This window comes from Dermochelys coriacea, chromosome 2, assembly GCF_009764565.3.
Source record: "Dermochelys coriacea isolate rDerCor1 chromosome 2, rDerCor1.pri.v4, whole genome shotgun sequence".
NCBI classification, from domain to species: Eukaryota; Metazoa; Chordata; order Testudines; family Dermochelyidae; genus Dermochelys; species Dermochelys coriacea.
In genome coordinates, this window is record NC_050069.1 from 231,154,469 (window position 1) to 231,180,722 (window position 26,254).

At 39.5% G+C, this 26,254-nt stretch overlaps 1 protein-coding gene across 1 annotated transcript in view; it reads left to right on the top strand.

Annotated features, from left to right (window-relative positions):
- The window catches only part of LOC119851112 (macrophage mannose receptor 1-like), an 80,486-nt gene that overhangs the window by 23,440 nt on the left and 30,792 nt on the right, over positions 1-26,254 (top strand). Inside the window, exons 8-19 of the mRNA XM_038390375.2 lie at positions 5,112-5,269; positions 7,744-7,857; positions 8,964-9,079; positions 14,339-14,487; positions 15,824-16,023; positions 16,615-16,736; positions 18,885-18,972; positions 20,344-20,488; positions 22,514-22,555; positions 22,649-22,812; positions 23,996-24,063; positions 25,839-25,939. Coding sequence (XP_038246303.1) covers positions 5,112-5,269; positions 7,744-7,857; positions 8,964-9,079; positions 14,339-14,487; positions 15,824-16,023; positions 16,615-16,736; positions 18,885-18,972; positions 20,344-20,488; positions 22,514-22,555; positions 22,649-22,812; positions 23,996-24,063; positions 25,839-25,939 — 1,467 coding nt within the window. The remainder of the gene's footprint in view (positions 1-5,111; positions 5,270-7,743; positions 7,858-8,963; positions 9,080-14,338; positions 14,488-15,823; positions 16,024-16,614; positions 16,737-18,884; positions 18,973-20,343; positions 20,489-22,513; positions 22,556-22,648; positions 22,813-23,995; positions 24,064-25,838; positions 25,940-26,254) is intronic.

Genomic DNA, 26,254 nt, shown 5'->3' on the forward strand with positions numbered 1-26,254 from the left:
ATGTAAGTGTGTGTGTTGGGGTGTCCAATGCAGGTAATCCATAGGGAAGGGATACAGTGACCCATATGTGATGGGCATAAGAGGCCATGGGAGGCTAAGCCTTCCCAGACAGCTGGCCTGTCGCCTCTGGAGTGTGCCGCCACTGAAAGGCTGCCCTGGCTGGGGCCCCACCGGTGCTCCGCCCCGAGGCCCTGCCTTCCCTCCACCTCTTCTCATCCCTGTTCTGCCCACCTGGGGGCCTCTGGGAGGGGATGAAGAGACACGAACGGTGGGTTGGGAGGGCTTGGGGTTAGGGGGCTGAGTGGGGCCACGGGTGGCGTGTGGGCAGGACTTTGGGGGAAGGAGACTGAGCAGCAGTGAGCCTCGAGGCAGGGCCACGGTCCGGGCGCACCCAGCCTCCTCAAATGGAGGAGTCATGCACCGCCCATGCGATGACCAGATAAATGGTTTGGTAAAGGACTTACGTGTTGGTTATAGGAGCAAAAGGTGGGGTGGTGTTCAGGCTCCTATGACTGGCACAGCAGGGAGCCAACCCCCTTTCCATATAGACCACCTTAACCCTCCTTTGAGGCGGGGGTGATGGTAAGGTCCCAGCTGGGGGACTTGGGTGCAAAAAAGTTCAGATTCTGTTCTCATTTATTTGCAAGGTGTAATTCAGGGAAATTGTGAAGTCAGTAGGGGTATTCCAGATTTAGGCTGGTGTTAGTGAGAGCAGAATTTTTGTCCCAAAATTTTGCTTTTACCTGTTGTTTAAAGGAGGAGAATGTGTTTCAGAAATTTATCCTGTACAAAAATGGGTGAAAAGTTGTTTAAGTTAAATCTCAAAATGTTGGAGGCAAAATATAAAAGTATAATTATTATAGATAACAATATTTTAGTTCAGAAGCTGTGATAAAGTGTTTGCGGTGTGTAGTTGTTAATTACATCAACATCTTATTCCCCAGTCCCTTCCTGCCCTCTTCCCTCCACCTAGAGTTGATGCAAATAACTTCTATCTTTTTAGAGACTGAGATCTTTACTATCAATGTATAGGAGTAGGTGAGAGGAAGAAATGTCTGTTGATTAATGTGGACAGGACTGGAAGTCAGAAGATCTGGGGTCTGCTACCAGATCTGCCATGTGTTCACTGTGCATCTTGGGGAAGGTTATTTAATTTCTGTCTGCCTCCATTTTCTCATTTGTAATATAGGGATGTTTTATCAATCTGTCTATCTATGGCACTTCAAATGCACCTGTCACAATAGTATTTCAGCAACTACTATGGGATTCTAAGCAGAATCATTTGTTTTTGGTTCATGAATAGATGTTTGATTTTTCTCCTCTCACTCCTGGGCGATGTTCTTCTGAAATGTGACAGGTGTTCAATCTTCCTTTTAAGTGTGTGTGTGTTTATCTTCCCTCCTGCTGGGTAATCAGATCTTCTCAAGGAAGTATGACTTGCATTTAGATCTAAAGGAAGATAGAAAAGAGGCTCATTTTCATCTTTGATGGGAACAAAATTGATATATTCCTCACAAACATTTAGATTTAGTTAAATCAGCATTTTCCAACAGAAAACTGTTCCATTGGAAAATTTTAGCCTGGGATCAAAAATCTATGCCGCCCTCTGTTACTACCTTAATAGTTTTTTCTTTTGGCAGTAATGTTACTGGGGTATGTCTACACTAGCAAGTTTCTGTGCAACAAGTTATACCACTTCTATTAAAGCGCTGGAATTAAACCGCTGTTGCATGTCCACACTGTGCTCCTTGTGACAGTGGAGTGCATCCACATTAGCAGCTCTTGCAATGGCAAAGAGAGAAGTGCACTGTGGTTTCTATCCCACTGTGCAAAGGGCTGCAGGGTGCTTTGGGAAGGGTTTGCAATGCCTCATGGGACAGGCACAAAGTCACATGATGCAGGTTTCCCAATCCTATTGTTCCATGGGCATCCTACTACATTGCCAGCTGCTTTTCAACTGAAGGGGGGGCAGACTGTATGACTGGGAGTGTGTGTGTATGGAGTTGGGGAGAGATGGCGTGTTTTGGGGGACAAAGAGTGTGTCAGCATGATGTCTTGTAAGTTTAGACAGTAGCAGGAAGCACCCAGTCCTGAGGCGGGGGAGGGGGAAACTCGGACATTAGCCCCTGCCTCCGTCCCCAGCTCGTTGCACAGCAATCTCTCTCTCTCTCTCACACTCACTCACACTCACACACACACACACACCTCTGTGTTCAACAGCACAAGCATTCCACATGAATGGTTTGTTTTTTGTCCCAGAGCAGATCAGCACAGCATTCAAGGGCCAATAGAAACGGAGCTTTGAAAGGGGAGGAGCACATGTCTCCAGGGCAGCGGAGCTCAAAACAGTGAGCAGAGCAACCACTTGAGGGATTATGGGACACTTCCGAAGACCAATTAATTGCTTTCTGTGTTGTAATGTGTTTACACTGCCAATACAGTGCTTGAGCCTGTGGGCTTTAAGGCTTATGACTCTCATCAAGGTGTTTTTTTTGTCTCTACGAGAGTCATAAGCCTTAAAGCACAGTCTCTGTATATGACAGGTCACAACAAGTGGATACAACAGACGGGGAGCACAAGATAACAGTGAGAAATTTAAGATTCGCGTACTAAGCAGTGGTCACACAGCACATCAGACGTCTAACCATGGTCATGTATTTTGTAGGCATCATAGTTGAGTTGAGTTATAGGAGAGATCTCAAGGAGAATAACATGGTAATTTTGTGGATTTTTATAGCTACTCCCCACACATAAAGGAGAGCATGGGGGAAAGTATTAAGGTGTTTGGGGGAAAAATGGACTGATAGGTGATAGACTGGCATGATTGTTGGAGTGAAGACGGGTCAATGGTTCTATACCACCCAAGAGATGATAGATAGGGTCTGGATAAGATGTGAATGACCTAAGAAATGAAGACAAATAGTTTTGCTTGGTGTGGAGGCATGTGAAGAGGGGGAAATCTAAGCAGCACCTACTGCACATTTTAATTGGGAGAGGAATAAAGTATTCTCAAGAACAGGAATGACCTGCAGTATGTTGGGAAAAGTGACAAGTATATAGATTATCAACATTACAAGATAATGTATAATTTTTTTTAAACAATAAGAATGAGGACAATTCTGCTTTGCTCATTGTTTGTACTGAAGAGTAGCAACATAAGGAAAGTAGGTACCTTGTTTTAAAAAGGGCCATTTTTAGAAATTCATGAAAGGCTATTTAGGTTGCAGCAATTTACAAGAAATCTGAGCCTGGAAAGCTGAGCTAAAAATAATTAGGAGTCCGGTGGCACCTTAAAGACTAACAGATTTATTTGAGCATAAGCTTTCATGGATTAAATCCCTAGGTCTTTAAGGTGCCATCGGACTCCTTGTTGTTTTTGTGGATACAGACTAACACGGCTAACCCCGATACTAAAAATAATTGTTTTAATAATAATACAGTTTAGATAAATTAGCATTTTGGAGGAAATATGAGACCCAGCTGTTGTAGTCAGGTTATCTCCCCACTTTGGGGGATGACCCTTCCTGATAACAAAAGTAGACATGTGAGGAACAGCCAGCATGGTTTCTGAAGCAGAGACTTACTTCCAGAAGCTGTTTCTTAACCTTCCTGAGTGTAAGCGGGGGAATAGTCCCGCTATTGTGGAGAACTTTCCTGGCTTCTGCACTACCCTGGTGAAGTTCTCGCTCCCACTTCCTTTACCCAGTGGCCTCCCTGCCCTTGAGGACTCTCCTTCCACTCTCCTGTCTGTCAGAGTCCTCGTAACCCCAACAAGGCTGGGCCCAGGATTCCTGAGGGGCTCGACCCTCAACCCTGCTGTGGTCACCTAGGACAGGGGCTAGGGTGTCTCCACTCTGGGGTACTCTCTCTGCCCTGGGCACTTCTGTGACCCACTGACCATTACGTACAAGTTAAAGCAAATGCAAGTTATTTAATCAGAGCTGCAGCAACCAGAGCCAGAGGGGCCAAAGGAGCAGCCCAGGGAGCTGGAGGCAGAGAAGCAGCAGCAGCAGCAGTGCTGAGACAGTGGTGCAGCTGGGGCTGGAGCAGTCTGGAGCTGGGTGCAGTGAGCAGCTGGGGAGAGCGAGGGGGACCCTGGGCAGCAGGCCCAGCAAAGGGAGACACCTCAGACAAGGGGCTCTGCAGGCCAGGCTTTTTTTTTCTGCTTAATCAACAATTAATTTTAAAAAGAATAAGGAAAAATGGGAAAGGTTAAAGGAAACACATCAACCCGCTCTGTGGCAGGGAACATCACAAACAGTGTCTCTGGAATGTCCGGGCAGTTCACAGTCTGTTCCTTGCAAGTCCCAGGCCTTCTTCTCAGGCTCTGGCTGTGCTGCAGGGATGCTGTGGGTTGGACACTTGCTCTGGTGGTGGCCACACACTCTCAGGCTCTAAGTGGTAGGATCCTTCTTCCCAGTGTCACCCCCGCCCTGTCGGGGTTACAATCCAAGCCTGGCCTGCAAAGCCCCTGGGCTGAGGCGTCTCCCTGTGTTGGGCCCGCTGCCTAAGGTCCCCCTCACTCTCCCCAGCGGCTCACTGCACCCAGCTCCAGACTGCTCCAGCCCCAGCTGCACCACTGTCTCAGCACTGCTGCTGCTCTGCCTCCAGCTCCCTGGGCTGCTCCTTTTGCCCCTCTGGCTCTGGTTGCTGCAGCTCTGCTCCCAGGACAGGGTCTGCTCTCTCTGGGCTGCTTTTCTGGTCCCTCTGGATCTGGCACAACTCTGCCCCCCCCAGCTCAGCTTGGGCCCCTGCTTTCTCCTCAGCTCGGCCCCACTCTGTCTGACCCAGGCAAATCCAGCTCACATGGAGGACGGAACCCCCCTGGCTTCCTGACTCCCGGATTAGCCTGTCTGCTGTGTCATGCAGGCTGACCTGGAGCATTGGCCTCTCCCCATTGTTCCTGGGGGCTGTCAGTCTCAGGGTCCTGATTCCCCATTGACCCTTTCCCCTTTTTAGTACTGGGTGCTAGCAACTGAAAGACCCCCACTGAATGTTAGTAAGGGGACAACAGTCCCCTTACATAAGCATAAATTCTTCACTCCAGAATGGAACTGAAAGTTCATACTGTATAGAATGATTATTAGTAAATCTCCTGATTTGATTTTTAGAGCCAGCGGATGAACTGTGGATTGGACTGAATGATCGTAAAGTTCAGATGTATTTTGAATGGAGTGATGGGACTCCTGTGACATACACCAAGTGGCTACGTGGCGAACCAACCCATGCGAACAACAGGCAAGAAGATTGTGTTGTCATGAAAGGACAGGTAAAGTAATCCAGTTATCTGTCTCATCTGAGCCTTTTTTTCTTTTGATCCATTTTTCTGTCCAAGAGCATGGGAATTGGGGATAATATTATATGAAGTAACTTTTGTTGTTCCAAAGGTTTTTAGAGTTACTTTTAGAGGAATCTAGTCAGCGTTTAAATATGCTATGAAGTTGTTTTCATTAGTTTCATAATAAATGGGCAAGAGAGGCCATACAATGACTTTTCCCAAAGGTTAACTCCTTGTGTTGCTATGGCACTCTGAGTCCACTACTCTGTAGGTCTCCTGTGAATTTGGGCTTCAGAAGAATACACCTACCTATTCTATGAGACACACGAACATGTGTGATCGTGGATTCCAGGAGAATGGGGGGTGGGGGGAATTAGTTTAAGACTTGGGAATTTTTCTGCTTTGACTGGCAGAGGCTGTATAACTTAACAAATTGCACAGATTTATGAACTTCACTAAGAAAATATATTAAGGAGAAATCCTGTTAATAAAAGAGCCCAGATTTTCTGGAAAAAACATTTGGATCCCAGACCTTGGGTTTATGTGGGCTAGATATATTGCATGAATTTATTATAAATTCTCTGTTGGGTGTGCCTGTTCATTATATATGCAAGAAAAGGGATTATTCAGTGTATTAAGACAAACCATTGCAGATAAATGATGTAACTACCATTGTCAGGCTGCTTTGATAAGGGCTACCTGTTAGCACTACTCCCAGAAAAATGAGGTACAGTCACAAATATGATAGGCAAATAGAAGGAGCTTAGATAAAAGAGAGAGTCATGCAGGTCACAGCTATATGACACCAGCAAAAATTTTTTTTTGCCAGATCTGTGATGGTGTGAAATACTTGTATTTACCACTCACTGCAGGTTCACCTATTTATCAAGGCAAAAATAGTTTTCAATAGCAAAACCTGCTTTTCATTTAGCAAAATAACTCACCATTGGTGAGGGAGCTAAAGGTGAAAGAGGAGAAATAAATATACAATATAAATCATCTTTTCAGCTGTCCTGAAAGCCACACAAGGCTTATATATGGCAGACCATTTAGGCCTAGGGCTAAAGAAATATGAAGGAAATCTCAGCACTTGCTTCTAGTCTTGACAGGTTTTGAGCTAGAGGATCTTAATACTGGAATACATTTATACATTTAAAAAACTCTTAGGTCATTTTTTGTAGGTTTTTAAGTCTGTCTCTGGGGAAACAAGTGAAATTTTGTATGTATTTTCATATATGGCACTGACAGCATTGTCAAAGGAATACTATATTTTTTTTTTAATCTCTCACGTCAGTCTACATCCTGAAAACAGATGCAGTTTAATGAGACAAACATGTTTCATGGCAGAGATCCAGTATTTCAATAGGAGCTTTTTTTTTTTTTATCTTCATGGTAGTGTCGTCTGTTGTAATATTTTCCCATATCCATTCATATTTATATGGCTGCTCTCAATAAACTTAGCAGAAATTTAGTAACCTGAGGGGATAATGGATAGGAGGAAGTTGGAAACTAATTCTAACAATAGGATATACAATACTATAGTATAGTTTGTCAGCACTTGTTTTATAAGTTATCTATTCCAGGGACTTATGATTTCTGTACATCTAAATTTCATGAGATATAGCATGCATTTAGCAATTGATATGATCTGGTATGACACCCATTGTTAGTGTCAGCTAATCACCATGCCTTATGCAGGAAATTCACTATCAGAAGTAATACTTATTAAAATAGTACTTCTGAGAAAGACGGGGAGGAAAAAGGCTGCTGTTTGGCAGGCGAGAGATGTAACTCAAATATCCAACTTGTATGCGTTTGGAAGATGCTTCAATTTGCAGAAGTGCATACCTAAGCTCTGTCATACTGGCGGCAGTATGATCACCTCTGTTGCTTAGGGAATTAATATTTCGATGTTTGCTTATGAAGCTCCTATATTTAAAGAGGCTGTTATGGTAAAACCCAACTCTAAAGTTCATAAATTAGCAAAAAGGATTTTGTTTATTCAGTTTATATTTGGTCAACACTATCACTGACAGATGTTTCTAAATGAGACAGAGGTGTGCAGTGGGTGTGTGTGTAAATATGTATGCATTGGGTACATTTCATCCAAAGTATTTAATACAAATGAAATAAATATATATATAATACCATTTGAATGAATACTTTTATTTCTTACTTGTCATATTATATATATATATACACTCACCAAAAAAGGACCATGTTAAAAAGGGTTGGTCATGTAATTACCTACATTAAATTCAGTGTCAAAACTGGCTACCCAAGATTTATTTACTCATACTGTAGATGGAATAACTTAAAATAAATCACAGATCTAAGTTTTCCCCTTTCATAGCACTACAAAAATAAATGTCCATAAACGTTAATATTAAAGAACTAATGAAATTTTTTTGAAAGAGTATAAGGCCCACTTGATTGATACGTTTCTCTCCTTCTGCCATTTTCAGGATGGATATTGGGCAGATCATGCTTGTGAAAAGAAACTTGCATATATCTGTAAAAGGAAACCTTTGGCAGAAGCTAGTGGGGAAGAGGAGATCATTGATCCAGGCTGTCAAAGAGTAAGTGCAAAATAAGTTATGTGAATTGAATAATCATAGAACAATCGAGACATTAAATACAAACCAGATTACTATGAGGATAAGGGTGGACAGCCAAAAATTGGTCTGTGTTGGCTTCACTGGTGCATGTGGCCTCCACAGTCTTCATGATGTGTAGGACATATGGCATACCTGGAAGACTAAATAGATCTAGCTTCCAGCTGCCCTTTGGCCCATGCTTCGCAATTCTGTTTTAAGTACCCCAAACCTACAGTTCCTGTAGCAGATTATCACTTTCCTGCCCTGGAATCCAGTTCTCCTTGCAGGATTATTGAGGTGAAATAATGCTACCCTGAGGCTGGGGAGAAGGCGTGAGCACAGGCATATCAGAAGCATTTTTAAAAACTCATTTTATGTGACATTTTGTTTCATGAAACAGTATGTTATAAAGAGATGTTGTTCCTAGTTAAAAATAGATATAAAAGATTTATGAACAATTTTGTGTAGCCTACATGTGACTCAGAGATGTAAAGTATCTGGCTTTGTTATAGTCAAAGTAGCTTTATGAGTCTACCATTTTTCATTAATGTGTATCTTATAGTTGATACTTTTATATATGTGTATTATACATTTAACATCCAAGTTCTTCTGGGTCTTGTGTGCTACTGAAGACCCACAATGCTTTTGTGTTGAACTAGATCCAAATTTCTGATAGAATATTCCACTTTGCTTCTCCAGTCTGTACATATATCTGAGGCAGTTTTACTGTTGGATAAGCAGACAAAGAAAAGATAACCCAAAGCTCAGCACTGGCTCAGTTTTTATTTATTTATTTTTTTAATGTCCTTTAGGAAAGAGATATCCCTACAGGAAAAACTGAGTCAGAACCTCGCTGCTGAATAAACACTCCCATGTTCTACTTATTTCAAGGAAATATTTTGCAAACTTATTTTCTATCTCCGCTTGTTGTTCACATTGTGACCCCTTCATTCTTATTGTTTGTTAGTTGCCCCATGGTTTAGCAATAACGTGTTCTAAATCATTTTTTAAAAACAGAGACTAGAAATGAGTATTACATCACACTTTGCAAACAAGCTTGTGTGATTGCCTCATATTTATTTTAACAGGGATGGAAAAGACATGGCTTTCATTGTTACATGATTGCAAGTACGTTTGCATCATTTTATGAAGCAAATCAAACATGTGGAAGGAACCAGGCTTACCTAGCTACTGTTGAAAACAGGTATGGAAAAGGCCGCTGTTCTGACGGCTTACAGAACCTTAGAAGGCTCAAAATCCTAAAATAGTCTAGATCATCAAAATAAAATTCCCAATGTTGAGCAAAGCCAGAGACGGGCTTGAGGCAGAAAATTAGAATGGGATATTGAACCTCTCAAAACGTGTGTGTAGATGGGTGGGTGCCCAAATCCAAGGGTGTGGATCAGCCCACTGTAGAGATGGGTGACTGCCATGAAATTTGAATTCACCATTATATTGGGCCTGGAGAATAAATTAATTGCTCTTTTACACCTGTGCAAACCTATTCCTGTCAGTGAGGTTGCCACAGGTGTGACTGACTGGAAATTAATAAACAATTCTGTTGCTGATGCGCACACACACAAATAAAACTACATTTGCTCTGTCTGAGTCGTGTTGGCTCTGCAGAGCTTACAAGACTAAAAAGCTGAAAAAACTCTATTTTTGTTGCCAAATGAATAGCTAGGGCTCTGAATCCCACACAGGAAGCAGATCTTCTGAGTGAGAAGGGGCTATTTTTATCTAGTTACTTTTTCTGGAGTAGAGCTGCACTTTTAAAAAAAAGTCATATGAGCATTTTCCGGCAATGCCAAAAGGACAGGAGACATTTGATATGGTTTTAATTAGGCCACAACTTTATTATTAGATGTTTGGGGCTACCTGGCAGATAAGTGTATAGGGCAGGTAACCCCATGTTCATTCAGGAATTATCCAGGGGGATCCCCCTCTTTTTCCATCCAGGTCGCACACCTAATTCATTGCCAGGACCTTACCATCCACCCCCTGCCTTGTAGAAGGATTAAGGTGGGCTATAAGAAATGGGGGTTGGCTCGCTGCCATACCAGTCATAGGAGCCCCAACAACCCTTTCCCCCCTTCCCATTCCATTCCCTTAATGCACACCTCATTTTTAAGCCCTTTTCCAAACCATTTATCTGGTTACTGTATACTTTCTGCCAGAAGGCGGTGCCAGCAATTAGCTTGGCTGCTTTCCCCCCAAACCCAGTTGAGTTCCCAGACATCTCCTAATGCCCCCTTTTATATTGGCCAGAACAAATCTGCAGCAAAGTCTGGTAGGGGACCCCCACCCTCTCTGAATAATTCTGGTGCCCCAGGTTGTGAAATTGCCAAACTTCTTATGACCCCAAGGAATTTGGCCACCACCTTATTCACGTTCTCCTTGCCTTGTCCACCTAGATGGTGTTCCATGACTCTCTGCCAGACCCTGCATTAATGCATGTCCAACCATACATTTTTTATTTTCTCCTGGAGAAATTGAAGGATCAGCCTCAAGTCCCTTTTTGGACATCAATTCAAACCATTTACACATCCCAAATAGTGCCATCCAAGGTGTGCCACTGTTATATCGGTGACCGCTGATGGGTCCCCACAGCATTCAGCAGTGGCATCAGCTGGTCCAATAACATGCTCCTCCTCCTATGCCAACTCAGGCTCGCCCCATCACTGGGACCCAGTTGCGAACTCTCAGGGCTACTAGGACATCTGCTTATGCATATAGAAAACAATCCTGTGTCCATCTGGAATGAAATTACAACACATTAATATTGACTCATTACCTGAGATCGCACACATGTTTTGTACGCTTCCGAATGCCAATGCTCAATTGTCCAAATTGCCTCTTCCCCCATACACAGCTGTATTGCTGCTGTTGTGGCCCTGATTCTGGATGAGTGGGAACCAAATTACATGGGGCAGAACCAGGCTTACTGCCTTCCCAGACAATAACAGATTCTCCCCAGCCTCCTTGATCAGTCGTTGACTGTTGCAAGTTTAATACACTGACAGGGACAAGCAGGGATATGTCACACAGTTCCAAGTTCCCTCCTGCAGAGCCCCTACAGAACCCAGGAACTAGCTCGCTGATCCCGTAAGCACCAAAAGTTGCTATCAAGAATGCTTCCCTGAACAAGACTGCTTAGATCCCTGAGAACGTGAACTGTGGCGGAACAATGGGACTCCTCCCTGGTGCCATTGGAATGTGACCACCGCACCAGAAACCTTTGAGTTAAAACTGCTGCATGGATATGGATAACCATTTAATCCACTGACGAACATAACACCTAGGAGGCTATTCAAGATTGCTGAGGACACTGGTTGACAGGTTGCCAGCGACAGCATGTATCGCAGCACCTGCTCCTCTGTAATGGGCCATTTGTTGACTGGCTTCCCCACCCCTGTAATTGCATGAATTCATTAAAACTTGTTTCATAGCTCTGCCATATGAGTGCAGCCAACTGATCTCCATGCTACTCTGATAACCATCCTACCCCGAGGTTCCATAGCGCTAGCAGCATCCACTCAGGTTCTTGGCTGGCTCCTGGTGCCAGCTTCTGAAACTGAAGCATCTGAAAATAAGGCAAGGTGTCTGCTATGCGAGTATCAACCCCAGAAATGGTGATAAAGTAATCAATATGCTCCTGGAGCATATTTGAGGACCATCAATTCAACCCATTCCCCCCTGGGGGAAAAACCTGGAAGGGCTATACAGGCCGTTGCGTGAATGGCCCTGCCATGCTGCCCTCAATTCGTTCCTGTGGAATCATTTTCTTTACAACATAGCCCATCCACGCCCATTACTCAAAAACATTTTTTTTGTTTGATATCAAATTGCTCCTGGTCCCCATAAAGAGGATCCTAAAACATGAGCAAACTAACCAAATGTAGAGTTGATTTCTATCTGAAAGTCATAGAATCATAGAATATCGGGGTTGGAAGGGACCTCAGGAGGTCATCTAGTCAACCCCCTGCTCAAAGGAGGACCAATCCCCAACTAAATCATCTCAGCCAGGGATTTGTCAAGCCTGACCTTAAAAACCTCAAAGGAAGGAGATTCCACCACCTCCCTAGGTAATGCATTCCAGTGCTTCACCACCCTCCTAGTGAAAAAGTTTTTCCTAATACTCCTTATCACCTAAAACTCCCACTGCAACTTGAGACCATTACTCCTTGTTCTGTCATCTGATACCACTGAGAACAGTCTAGATCCATTCTTATTGGAACCCCCTTTCAGGTAGTTGAAAGCAGCAATCAAATCCCCCCTTATTCTTCTCTTCTGCAAGCTAAACAATCTCAGTTCCCTCAGCCTCTTCTCATAAGTCATGTGTTCCTATCCCCTAATCATTTTTGTTGCCCTCCACTGGACGCTTTCCAATTTTTCCACATCCTTCTTGTAGTGTTGGGCCCAAAACTGGACACAGTACTCCAGATGAGGCCTCACCAATGTCGAATAGAGGGGAATCATCACGTCCCTCGATCTGCTGGCAATGCCCCTGCTTATACAGCCCAAAATGCAATTAGTCTTCTTGGCAACAAGGGCACACTGTTGACTCATATCCAGCTTCTTGTCCGCTATAACCCCTAGGTCCTCTTCTGCAGAACTGCTGCCTAGTCATTTGGTCCTTAGTCTGTAGCAGTGCATGGGATTCTTCTGTCCTAAGTGCAGGACTCTGCACTTGTCTTTGTTGAACCTCATCAGATTTCTTTTGGTCAAATCCTCTAATTTGTCTAGGTCCCTCTGTATCCTATCCCTGTCCTTCAGCATATCTACTACTCCTCCCAGTTTAGTGTCATCTGCAAACTTGCTGAGGGTGCAGTCCACGCTATCCTCCAGATCATTAATGAAGATATTGAACAAAACCAGGATGGAGTCTTGGGGCACTCCGCTTGACACCGGCTGCCATTTAGACATGGAGCCATGGATCACTACCCATTGATCCTGACAATCTAGCCAGCTTTCTATCCACCTTATAGTCCATTCATCCAGCCCATGCTTCTTTAGCTTGCTGGCAAGAATACTTCTTTAGCTTGCTGGCAAGAATATCAAAAACTTTGCTAAAGTCAAGGAATAACACATCCACTGCCTTCCCCTTATTCACAGAGCCAGTTACCTCGACATAGAAGGCATTAGATTAGTCAGGCATGACTTGCCCTTGGTGAATCCATGCTGACTGTTATTGATCACTTTCCTGTCCTCTAAGTGCTTCAGAATTGATTCCTTGAGGACCTGCTCCATGATTTTTCCAGGGATTGAGGTGAGGCTGGCTGGCCTGTAGTTCCCCTGATCCTCCTCCTTCCCTTTTTTAAAGATGGGCACTACATTAGCCTTTTTCCAGTCTTCCAGGACCTCCCCCAATTGCCATGAGTTTTCAAAGATAATGGCCAATGGCTCTGCAATCACATCCGCCAATTCCTTTAGCACTCTTGGATGCAGTGCATCCGGCCCCATGGACTTGTGCTCGTCCAGCTTTTCTGTCCTTTACAGTTCAACCAAATACAATGTATTTTACATGAGGAGATGATGCACAATATCCAGTATTACATGTTGGAGGAACGCAGAGGGGGAGTCAGAACTTACTTATATTTGGTCTGCGGGCCCTTTAGAATTTCTCATATTTGTTTCTGTAGTGTCTTAGTAGATCTGTATGCAAATTCTACGTGGCATAGATTGTATTTTCCTAGATATGTGTACAAGTGCATAGCACATTTCTGGTACAACTGTAATGCAAATAATTAACAGCAAATTCATCTGGTCTTGGAACTAATAATAACAAATATGCAAACTTTTTTTAGATGTTTTGATTTTGCAAGACTCTCATCTCTATTGTATTTCCAATGAGCCTTCTATGTATTACTGACTTTTAAGTATAGCTGACTTTTATTTCTACATCTTCCCAGCCCCATAAGCACACGTTGTTTATGTGAGGTTATTAGTTAGCAGATTTGATTTTCATGATTCTTAGTTGAAGTAGTGAATTTTAGTTTCGGTCAATACCACCCTAGACTGCATACTTTTGTTTACTTCTGCTGTAGTATGACAAACCCTTAATCTGGAGTAGATACTTGTGGTTATTTTAACTCCAAACTGCTGTCGTGCATATAACACCAAATATTTAAAATATAGAACTACTGTAAATTCTCTAGAATTAAGATTATATTCCACCAAGATCACACTAGGTGCCTTTCTTCCCCTTCACTTGTTCACACTATTTCAGTCCTCCTGCATATAATTTTGTTTACTCTACAGAAGGAAAGAGGTGAGAGAAATTACAAATTCAAAATATGCCAAATATGTCCTTTGTGAATGATTCCACTTTATTCAGCTCTGTGGTACAAATAAATATGCCTAAACCACACATTTAATAACTCTTATACTATAAATGATAATGACATGCAATGTACAAATACTGGTTTAACACCAATTTGACTATTGTCTTCTTTTTGTACAGATATGAACAAGCTTTTCTAACTAGTCTGACAGGGCTGAGGCCTGAAAAATATTTTTGGATTGGTCTTTCAAATATACAAGAAAAGGGGACTTTCAAGTGGACCAATGATGAAGCAGTCTTATTCACGCACTGGAATTCAGAAATGCCAGGTATATATAGCACTACAATGTTGGTTGGGGAGTATAGGGCCCATACTGCAATACTCAGTGTTTAGACATATAAATATATATATATATTTGTAATTCCCTTAACAATTCATTCTATATCCTCTGCTGGATTGTACAGTGGTTGGCAGTTTTCAGATGCTTCTTTGGTGAAGGGTATCATCGTCAGGAATTTTGGTTTGCTACTTTGGTGTGAATGGTGTAAGTGATCTGCATGCCTGCATTATGTTAGCCTGCTGGTTAGTGTTGACATGTGATTGCAGACAAGCTTGGAAAAGGCTCAAATTGAAATCAGGGTTCTGATTTGCCATTGTAATGGGAAAGACTGAGTTAGTGTTGGGGCTGAGGTGACATGGAGTATGTAGTGTGTGGTGGCTTAAAGAGAATGCAAGATAGGAAATAGGGGATGGGGTGTATTGTGATGTACTTGACCCCATCATAATAAGTATGTTACCAGAGGAAATATGACTAAACAGTTATATAGTTAGTTTGGGCCAAAAAAATAGAATTGAAAATTAGCCTTGTGAATATTAGCTAAGACATCCTAAGTGTTCATCCTAAAAACATGTTTTTTAATTTGAAAATATCGTGCCATTCTGCTAACAAGCTGTTCCTAGGACAGCTTGTTCTGTTAAACACCAGATTTGTTTAGATCACTTTGTTATCTGAGGATATTTCAATGGATTCAATTCCATCTGAGTGTAATTCACCCCTTTGCAGAAGGCCAGCCCAATGGCTTGTACAGCCCTTAAGTTCTGAAAATAGGGTTTAAGTAGGACTCAGGGTGCTGCTAGACACAATGCTGACTGTTTGCTATGCCCATAGTGAACAAAATTCTGCATTACTTAACATAAGACCCCATGGTTAACCTTTATGTTCAAATGCTTTTGATGCGTATTGAAAAATGGCCATTGGCTTTGGTAAATCATACAAGGCATGTGTAAAAGAACTATGAGCCACACAGATACAGACACTGCAGTCATCAAAAGGGACCAAAATCGGGATCAGTTAAAACTGAGAACAAAGCACCAAAAACATAGGCCTCTACCACTTGAGTTCAGAGGAAAACTGTAGTTGTCAGAGAATAGAAGGTTGTGAAGCTGATAGGGCCAGTCACTAAAAGGTAACAGGATGATATATACTGACTAAGAGTACTAGACATGTATGTACCTCAAATTCACTGAATGACCTTTGTGAGTTGAAAATTATCCATTTGAATATGTGCAGAAATATAACTCATTTATATTAGGACAGAACTCAAAGTTCATAAAGTTCTAGATGATGCACAGTTTGGCTTTCATTTCTTTTTATATGTATAAAGGAAGAAAGTCAGGCTGTGTTGCCATGAGGACTGGACTGGCCGGTGGATTATGGGATGTTGTGAAATGTGAGGAAAAGGCAAAATTTCTCTGCAAACAGTGGGCTGAGGGAGTTACACGTCCACCTATTCCAACAACAACTCCTGCCCCCAAATGCCCAGAAGGATGGGATTCAAACAATCGTATTAGTTTCTGCTTCAAAGTAAGTACAGCAATTAATAATTCTGTACATGTTTGAAACATAGAAGTGCAAATAACTTAAATAGTAATGACTTCCATGCAGACTAGACATGTCTACATTTTCTCTCCATCCTGATAGGATCTCTCAGTGTTTTATAAACAGGATTTACAAGCTATTAGGTAGGGGTCACCTCACCCATCACTGAAATGCAGACACCGTGACACCAGTAGCTATTTAATAATACACAACAATAGGCGAGAAAGACTCGCAACTGTTCCCCTCACTTCTCACCTCTGGTGTTCAAACCTGACTTTTCTTCTCCCACATCTCTAATTCCTATTAAATTTTAAACTGTTTTTTCCTCATTGTTTGTATTATAGTAGAGGTTGGTCTCACCAGTGCCCTCTGCTAGCTGTGGCTCAAATGTCTGCATGTAAAGTGAAACAGATTCTGTGTACAAGGCATAATCTATATAACACATTTTAAATTTTATACCGTCTGCTTTTTGATTTGTTAGATTGTATGACATCATACCATAGGGGAAATAGCTCATGTTTTTTGATTCTATGATGCATACAGTGTATGTCTGATTGTAAAATATACTCTCATTAGCCTTTTTCAAGAGAACAAAAGAAAACATGGCTGGAATCTCAAGATTTTTGTAGAGCTATAGGAGGAGATCTGGCCACCATTAATGGTAAAGAAGAACAATATGTTATTTGGCGTTCTGTAGCGTGAGTATCTATCTACATTATGGTTATTTTTTCACTTTATCCATTAAATGAGAAAAAAAATGCCTTTTGATCCTTCCTGCAATAGTTGGTTTCAGCTAAATATTCATACTTTGGTACAATATTTGTCATCCAATTTAAAATATTTTAGAATTGTAATATTTACAATTAGTTAGGGATTCCAAAAGTGTAATGAATTAATGAACTGGTGTACTTTTGTCTGCATATTATTTGGGAATTTACAAAATTGCCACAGAGGTAATTTGGTACAACATATGAAAATTTATGAAGAAGGAGGAAAATGTTCACATAAAACTGGTCAAGACTGTTATTGTTCCCTAGCTCTAACTAGGTTTCAGGTAGCTGAAACAATTTCAAACAGTTTTGCTCCTATGCAGTGAATGTGAATGCAATTACTTGGTCTCTATTAAGGGAACTCATAACATAGGGTAATACATTATCAATGTGATCAAATGTATTTTTTAAGTAAAGCAGCGTGCACATCACAAAATAGGGTTTTCTAATAATAGCTTCTGAAAACAATCCCCTTGTATTCCAAAACACCTAAATCAACTATTATTGGCCAAATTTTCAAGGAGGCCTTAAATTATGCTTGTAAATTTTGTATGTGCAGGTTAGAGCTCTAGACCTGATTCAAAGGCCATTGAAGTCAGAGTCTTATCATTGATGTCTGCAGGCTTTATAATACTTTGTGAATGCATATAGGATAGTTACTCAGTTTTCTACTTTACTGCATGTGAAATGCAAGCTGTGTGTGCAACTTCCAGAGGCAATTTTAGAGGCCATCTTAACTTTCCATTATTAAGACACTGTTTTACCACCGTTATTTTCATTAATGATCACTATGTATAATATATTGAGCAGTAAACAACTTTGAGGTTTTCAATAATTTTACATGCATAAAAATACTGCATTTTTACCTGATTAAAATAAAAAGTTCCCCTTTTCTGCTTCTGTTCTGTTGTTGGCCTTATTGGGCAGGACAGTCTGTACGCAATTTGATTCCTTTGAAACAAATAAATAGCAATAAAATCCCAACAATATATTTACATTATAAATGCTGATATATCTTCTGGTATAAGAGAATACAAATATATTCTATGTATGTACTCCTGTGCTTAAGGAGAGAGATGTTGTTTTGGGTGCCTCACCTCATCCCCATCTTCATTAAAAGAAAAAACAACAGAGTGTGGGCAGCTGTGAGCTAGTGGGCTGAGTCCATGCCTGGGATATGTGGATTTTATTGTAGTCTTGATCTGATTCATTATGTGACTGTCAAAGATCCTGAATGGGTGGGTTGGCTCCATCCAATCAAGACCTTTGACCGTCACACAGGTGCTCCAGTCAATAAGGTTAAAGTACTTTATTGATTTGGCCCCTCCCCAACTGGAGGGGGAAAAAGGCCAGAACAACAAAAAAACAACCAGTCAAAACACCCCAATGGAGAAGTTGTCAACATTAACCGTTTGACTAGGTAAATTTCAGACGAGGCCATTTTTTTTAAAGTTATTTAGCTGCCTAAAGATGCAGGTAGGGACCTAATACGATTTTCAAAAGTGCCTAACTTTTCCTGAAAGTCTAACTCATTTAGACACTTTTGAAAATCACACTAGACACCCATGTGCATCATTAAATGCCTAAAAACCTTTGTTAATCTGCCCAGATACCTACTGGCCAGCCTTAGCCCCCCTTTGTTCTTGACTCTTTGTTCTCCTCTTTATACCATTTGTACAATTTCTTGCTGCAGTGCAGTCAGAGTAAAATCACACCTGAAGTTACACCAGTGAGACTTTATCATGTAGATCAGTCTTCACGCTCATTGTTTCAATCAGAATGTTTCACTGGGCCAGTATATGGTAACTTGGCATTTGGGACCTCTCCTATACAGAAATGTGACTCGGTCTCTCAGTGCTATCTACCAGTCCACAGATGATCCTAGCAGTTGTAAATAGTTAATTTTACATGATCAGGTGACAGATTCTCAATATTCAGGTACTTTTCCAACAGATTTTAGGAGTATTTTCACAGAAAGTTTATGAAACTTGATGTGATTTACATTTTTGAATCTAATTTCATATAAAAATGTTTCTCTTGTTTCTCTTTAATCTGTCTATATATCTTGTGTTTTAGGAAAAATGGATACTATCATCAGAAATTCTGGATAGGTTTATACTATTTGAATCCTGATGATGGATTTGCTTGGAGTGATGGGTCTCCAGTGAGTGATTTAGTTTTTCCCCAATTGTTTCCACCCTCCCCTGACTCTGTAATTCTCATGCTTTTTAAAATAATTTTATTCCTGATCATATTCCTGAACCCCTATCAAGCTGTCATGTGCAAGGCTGATAAATAGCTATCCTATAGCCAGATTTTGTGTACAAGACACTATTTTTTTTTTTTGGTAAAATGTGTTTAAAATAAAAAATGAAGAATAAAAGTGACTAATATGACCATAAGGGTAGTCTGTGTACACGGAGGTATAGTCACAAAAGAGAAATTGCTCTGACTTCCCTACAGGAAGGAGATTTTTTTAATGTCTGTTTTTTGTCTGTCCATTTTTGGTGATGAAGGCTTGGTGAAATTGGTGTAGTTGCAAAATATAACAATGGTAGTTTAAAATATTGTCTGTAACACCTAGAGTCATGGATTGCTGCTCCTTTACCCTTCTGTTTTGTAAACATTAAAAGGAATAAAACATAAGAGAAAATAGATTAAGTGTTGTAAATTTACTCTTTTCCAAAGCTAATTTAGAACCTGATCCTGCAGAGTGCTGCACTTGATAGGTCATACTACTTGTATTCCAGTGTAACTCTGTTGAAGCCAAGATGTAAAACTGAAGTAACTGTAGTGAATTTGGTTTTGTGTGTGTATTTTCCAGTAGAACTGGTTAAAAAAAATAAAAAGGAAATTCAACAGAACATTTTTCATTTGGAAAATATGATTTTGTTGAAATTTAAATATTTTGAGGGAATATGTTGATTTCAATGCAATTTTAGCTAGAAAAAATGTTGACTCTGAAGAAGAGCTCTGAGTAAGCTCTAAAGCTTCTCTCTCTCACCAACAGAAGTTGGGCCAATAAAAGAATAATAAAACCTCACCCACCTTGTCTCTCTAAAAAGAATAATTAGACTCTTTATTTTACTTCAATAAGGTAAAATGTTTTGTATCAATTTTGTTTCAGTTCATTTTGTTTTGACTTTTATATTGCATTATATATTAATATTGTTATATTTTATTTAATATATTGTCATAATATTTCAACATCATAAAAACAAAACATGTTGCCTTATCAAAACAAAATTTTTTGATGTTCTCAAAATGTTTTGATGTTTCTGAATAATTGGTTTTTTTTGGAATTTCCATTCTGCAAGAAATTTAGAAATTTTGACTTTTCATCCCAATTCAGAATGTGAACAAATTTTGAAATGTCAGAATTTCCCACAGAATAGAAATTCCACTTTTCTGACCAGCTTTATTTTCCATCTTGACACTGGAAATCCAACTTGGATCTTTCTGGTTTTCTTGCTGCAGCGCAGTTGCTATCTCTTTCTATGAAGAAAATAGTAATACAATTATATTTCCACTATAGATGATATATACAAACTGGGCCTATGGAGAACCCAATAATTATCAAGGAATGGAACTTTGTGCAGAACTCAGTGGAGATTCCAGCATGTTGTGGAATGACAGGCACTGTGACTATGTATATGACTGGATCTGTGAAATAAAGAAAGGTATAATTACTTCCACTTTAAATAAAAACAATAAACAAAACACAAGAAATGCATTTTTTGTATAATTTAAAAAAAATAGTTTTGACTTCAGAATGTCATATGCAAGAAGTGAAATAAGAACAGTGTGAGGGTATTAATTCATCAGTCTTCATTAAATTTAGAGATATAGAATATCTAAGGGGTGTCCTGGTATTAAGTCCATGAGTCTGCCTTACTTTTTTTTCATGCCCTAAGGAAGGGAGTGTGATTCTTGAATTTCATTCATTTTATTTTAAAAGGCACAGCTTTAAGATTGAATTTCAAATTGAATTCAAATTTTCCCTTTTCATTTGTTCATGCTTTTCTCCAACAAATTCCTTTTGGATTAATATTTTCTGAGGTTTGATTTAAGTTTACTGGAAAGTTTTTTTTTTCCTCAGGTCAATTCAATCATTTTTCTGAGTTTCTAAAATGTGAAAAATTCGTTCTCCTTTGCATCTTCAAATTAGGTCTTTTTTGGCCAGATAACTGAAGCTAGATATTGTAAATTGTGGTTATTTTGCACATCTCTATTTTGAGATCTGAGATTCTTGAAGCCAAACTGAAGAAAATCAATTCCATAGTTTTAAAGCCACTGTGCATAAGTAGTAGGATTTTCTGGCATATGCAGTAGAATTTTTCTATTTCAGCTACTGAACCAAATTCCTTCAAACATGGTTTGATTTTTAGGTCTCAGAAATCTTCAAAACAAATGAAGTTTGAAGAAAAAAAGGTCAGTAGCTTTAAAGTTATGGTAACAGGTAAACATATCCAGAATTAGGATGACCTTATCAAATACATCCTGAATGTGTTGAACTCAAATTTTGGATGGCTGGCACGAGGACACCTTTATTAAGGAATTCTTTTTTCTTGTGGCATCAAGCCAAAAGCTCCAAATGAAGGAAACTTCAAGTTCTGGAAGCAGCATACGTAGCTAATTTTAAGTATTTCAGTGACAGTTTCAGCAATTGCCTCATCACAGCCTTTTATTTAGGGAGAGCATAGAGTGAAGGTCACATTTCACATGAATGAGAGCAAAAAGTTAGACCAGAAAGATCCGCTTCTGGTGGGTAAAGAAATGTCTGGGAAATTCAGTAGGAAATGTCACTAAAAGGTTAACACTTTTGAGATTCTATTTACTCAGCAAGGAAAATGACTAAAAACAGATGACATAGACAGAGAGACATCAAGTGTAGTGGAAACTCATTTTCTGTAGTGCCAGCTATCAGGAAAATCCATGATATAACTAACAAAGCTCAGAGTACCTGTGGCCTGCCATTTATGCTACTGAGAAATTATCAGGAAAGTGTTAAACTCCACTACAATATATTGTGAGAGTTCTTTTTTCAGCTGGTACTATGCATGAACTGAAACATTTCACAAAAAAATTGAAAAATTGTTTTCATTTTACCCAGGATTTGAAATGGACCCGTTGTAAAGCATATTTTTCGCAACATTTTTCAAGTGAAAATTTTATCAAAAACCTTACCTAAATGGTTAACATCTTTCATTTTCTGAAAACCCAGTTTCAGTAAATGAAAAATGTCATAATGGTTTTTGATAATATTGTCTATTTAAAAAAATCAATTTTTGAAACAAAAACTGTTTGAGAGAAAAGGTCATTTTTCAATTAAAAAACTTTATCTGAAAAATGTTAAACCTAGTAATACCTGTTGAGGGTTGTGCCTAGTCTGCTTCTAGTCTTCCACTGCACATACTAGATTGTATACAAAATCAAAACTAAAAGGAGGCGTAGACGCTTTCGCAGAGCAGGACAAGCATCTGCTGTGCCCCATGCATCTCAAAACAGTTATAATTCAATTCTGACACACATTAAATTGGTAATTTACAGTGTATTGTGTATATATAAAGAATAACTGGAATCTAGTGCTTTGTTTTCTTTAAACTTTACCATATAAACTTGAGTATGGGCCGGGGGGATGGCGGGAAGAGGTTGTGCTACGTGGCTATGAGATGTATTACATGTGGTTTTATTTTATTTTACAGGAGCAAAAGTAAACCCTGAACCAACAGAGTCTCCTAATCCCAGTGAGTTTTTTTTAGTAATGTATTTTTATAATTATAATGAGAACAATATGTATGATAGGGACAATAAATATGGCGTCATTATTTACCTTACAGAATATAAAGTCACAGATGATGGATGGATTATACAAGAAGACAAGCAGTATTATTTCAGCACAGAAAGTGTTCCCATGGAAAAAGGCCGGGAGTTTTGCAAGAAGAATTTTGGAGATCTTGTTGTCATCGACGGTGACAGTGAAAGAAAGATGCTGTGGAGATATGTGAGCAAACTAGGTCTTGCTTCAGCAATTAGTAATCTAGTACAGTGAACCTGGTCACAGAATATTTCTCCAAGAGCCTGATTCACTACTATGTCATTCCATTTTTATGCCTGTGAAATGAATGAAGTTACATTGTCATAAAACTGCAATAATGCAGTGGTGAATTAGGCCTTTAATTGGCAAACTAGTCAAGACAGGGACTGTCACTGAACTGTGTTAGCAATTGCTAGTGGATCTTAAACTTTAATTTGAATTAATTTATGGCCATAAATCAGCTTTTTGACAAGAACCAAATTGCTCTGCAAAATAACAATTGCCAGAGTTAGCCATTGCTTCACTTGTCAGTCTCAAAAGAACTGAATAAAGTGGAAGTTTTCACCAAAAAGATGGGCAGGATCTGGCTTGAAATTACTGAGCTGCTAAGTCACTTGACAACTTCAAAATATTCTGAGGCATGGATCCTGCAGAGCTGGAGACCTTAAATACAATACTCCACATAAAATCAAAGCCTCATGGTCTTGTTGGTTTCAGCTTGTGTGTGTGTGACAGAGAGAGAAATAAAAGTGGAATTGCCAACCAACAGGTCTGTCCCCTATCTCTCAGCATTGTATGACTGGCGAAATCTTGAGAGGGAAGTGAAAATTTGGGGCATCGATTGAGACCCAGGGACGAGCTTGTTAACCCTGGGTGATTAGGAAATTTGGGGTAAATTCTCCTGTAGCCTATGAGTTGGTCTCCATTTTATAAAATCAGCAATGTGCTTATAAGGCAGACTTTCATTAAATAACAATTTTGCTCAACTGACTAAAGAGCAATAGTGAAAAGAGGTGAAGGATCTATCTCAAATTTAATCCAAATCATAGGAGAGAGAATGTCCGTCACTAGAAATTTCTCTAGGTATTAAATCCAACAACTTTGAAGGGAAACTGAAATAAGTACTCATGTGATGGCTACCCTCTTGGTCAACATATTGGGGATTGAACTGGGTACCTCCAGAGCTAAAGGCATGAGCTGCTACGACTTAAGCTAACGAGCCAAAACTCTATTGCTGCGGGATGAAACTATTTATATCCTCTGTGGATCAGCACAGAGGGGGACCTGTAACTCACTCTCCAGGCAGTTACACTAAAATATTTTTGATCTATAAAGAGGAAAGTATTTAAGTTTTATCTTTTTGTTTTAGATCTTGAAAAATGGCAAAGAAGATTCATATTTCATTGGTTTAGAACTGAGTTTGGATAAACAGGTTAGGTAAGTAAACAAGCAACATCAAAGCTAGTAACGTAGTGAAACAAGTCTTGTACTGGACAAAGCTGTGATTATAGAGAACTTTAGGGTGAAATTGTGGCCCCGTCAAAGTCATTGAAACTGTTTTGCCATTGACTTCAGTGAGACCATGATGTCACCCTTAGTGTTTCCATTACTGAGGGTTATAAAAATTTATTCTGAACTAAATATTGGCATAAAGATCTCAGTTCACAAGCATATTTCATTCAAAATTTTTAGAAAATCCCACATTTATTATTTATTATAGCATTTCTATATGATTGGTCACTATAATGGCTACTTTACATTTTCTATAGCTGGGGCGGGGGTGGGATTTGCGGAATGGAGTTGAATTTTGCTCTCAGTTACGCCATTGCTCTGAATCTTACAAAGTAAAACCACACTGAGGAATTTAAAAGAATGTTTATCTATTGATACTGGACCAAATTCTGCCCTCATAGAAGACCAACTTCCAATGAAATCAATGATGTTTTTCCATTGACTCCAGAGGGAGTTGGGTCAGGCTCTTAAACCCTTGCAAATCCATTAATTCCGTAAGAATATTAGAACATTAACCTTTTTTAAAAAAAAATTCAGTAGTTCTGATGGCTTTTGAAAAGTTGTACTTTGCCATTTGTTTTAAGATTAGTAGTGCATCCCAAAAGATATTTTAATTGAAGAGACAGCCCTGAGTTTTGAAGTTCTACAAGATATAAATCTTTTTTTTAATTTGACTACTGTTAGAACTGGATTAATCCAATTTCAGTTTACACCCATCTCTAGTTAACTCAAAAGAAAAATTGATTTTTTTTAAATAGCTTTTACTTAGAAGGAATAGAAAAAGTGATGCTGGAGATAAAGCCTGGATTGGGGAAATGGGAGTTTCTGGATTCTGCTGTGCCATGCTGATCCCTAGCTTTCATAGTGGTCCTTTGGCTACATTCAGAATTGTCCTGGGTCCCGGGATTGGGAGGTACAGAGGTATATTAATACTGCGCAAATCAGGGGCAAACTCAGCTGTAACGCAAGGTCTGTGCCTTTGTAGAAACAGTAGGTTTGTTTCTCACTTGTTACTTTTCAACAAAGTTCATAGTTATATATAAATACTTACTACCATTTCTTCCTTCCTTGCAGGGGGTTAGCATGTATGATGATCCTTTCTGGCCAGCAGTTACCACACCGTGGTGTCTAAAATATTGCAGTTTTTTCCTGTATTAAAATAGGAAATACTTAACATATCTTAGGTTTCTTATGATGGTAACTGTTGACTTTTTCATAGAAATCACTATATGCACCTTATCATGTCTTCGTAATTGTGTTTTTTCTGTATTATTCATTGTTTACAGAAAAATAAAAAACAAAAGAAAATAGGCAAGGAGCTAGAATATGAACCATAGTCACCAACACACTTGGACTGCCTTGTGCTGCTCTAGCAATGCAGATAAGCCATGTTTATATCTGCTTTGCACACCAGACCAGTGCCAAAGCAGCTGGAATGTATTAGGAAATATATCCAGATATTTAAAAAGAAAGTTAGTATAACTAGGGATAATCAAAGTAAAAATATATAAAACTTATTTTCTCCTCTCAGTTAAGTCTTTAGCAATCTCATAGCATTTAATGTTAATGGAAGTTGGACAAGTAAAGCACTCTACACTAAGTGGTCGATAGACTTCTTCAACATTTTGCAAAATGATTTTTTGTAACATGGAAGCAAATAAATGTATTCATAAATAGGTTCTGTTTTGTCTGATTTTAAGCTGGATGGATGGAACCCCTGTGAATTTCTTAGCATGGGCAGCACATGAACCCAACTTTGCAAACAATGATGAAAACTGTGTAGTCATGTATAAAAACTTAGGTGAGTAATATTACATTTCTGGATGTAATTTTTTTTTGTGTAGGTCATTAATTTTTCCTTCTGTGGTTTATTTCTTGCTGCTGCTTCTTTTTTTTTTTGAGGTATTACAAAAAATTAACACTCTTCATATGTGTTTGTATTGTATCCAGCACAATGGGAGCTAACAGAGGCCACTGGGCATGGCTGCTATATAAATATATTATCATAATTATTATTATTGTTATTAACTGAGCTAATGTGCTACTAAGAAATTCATGTTGAAGACATAAATAACAAAATCTTCAAACCTTTCCATTGCCTTTCATCTTAAGAACA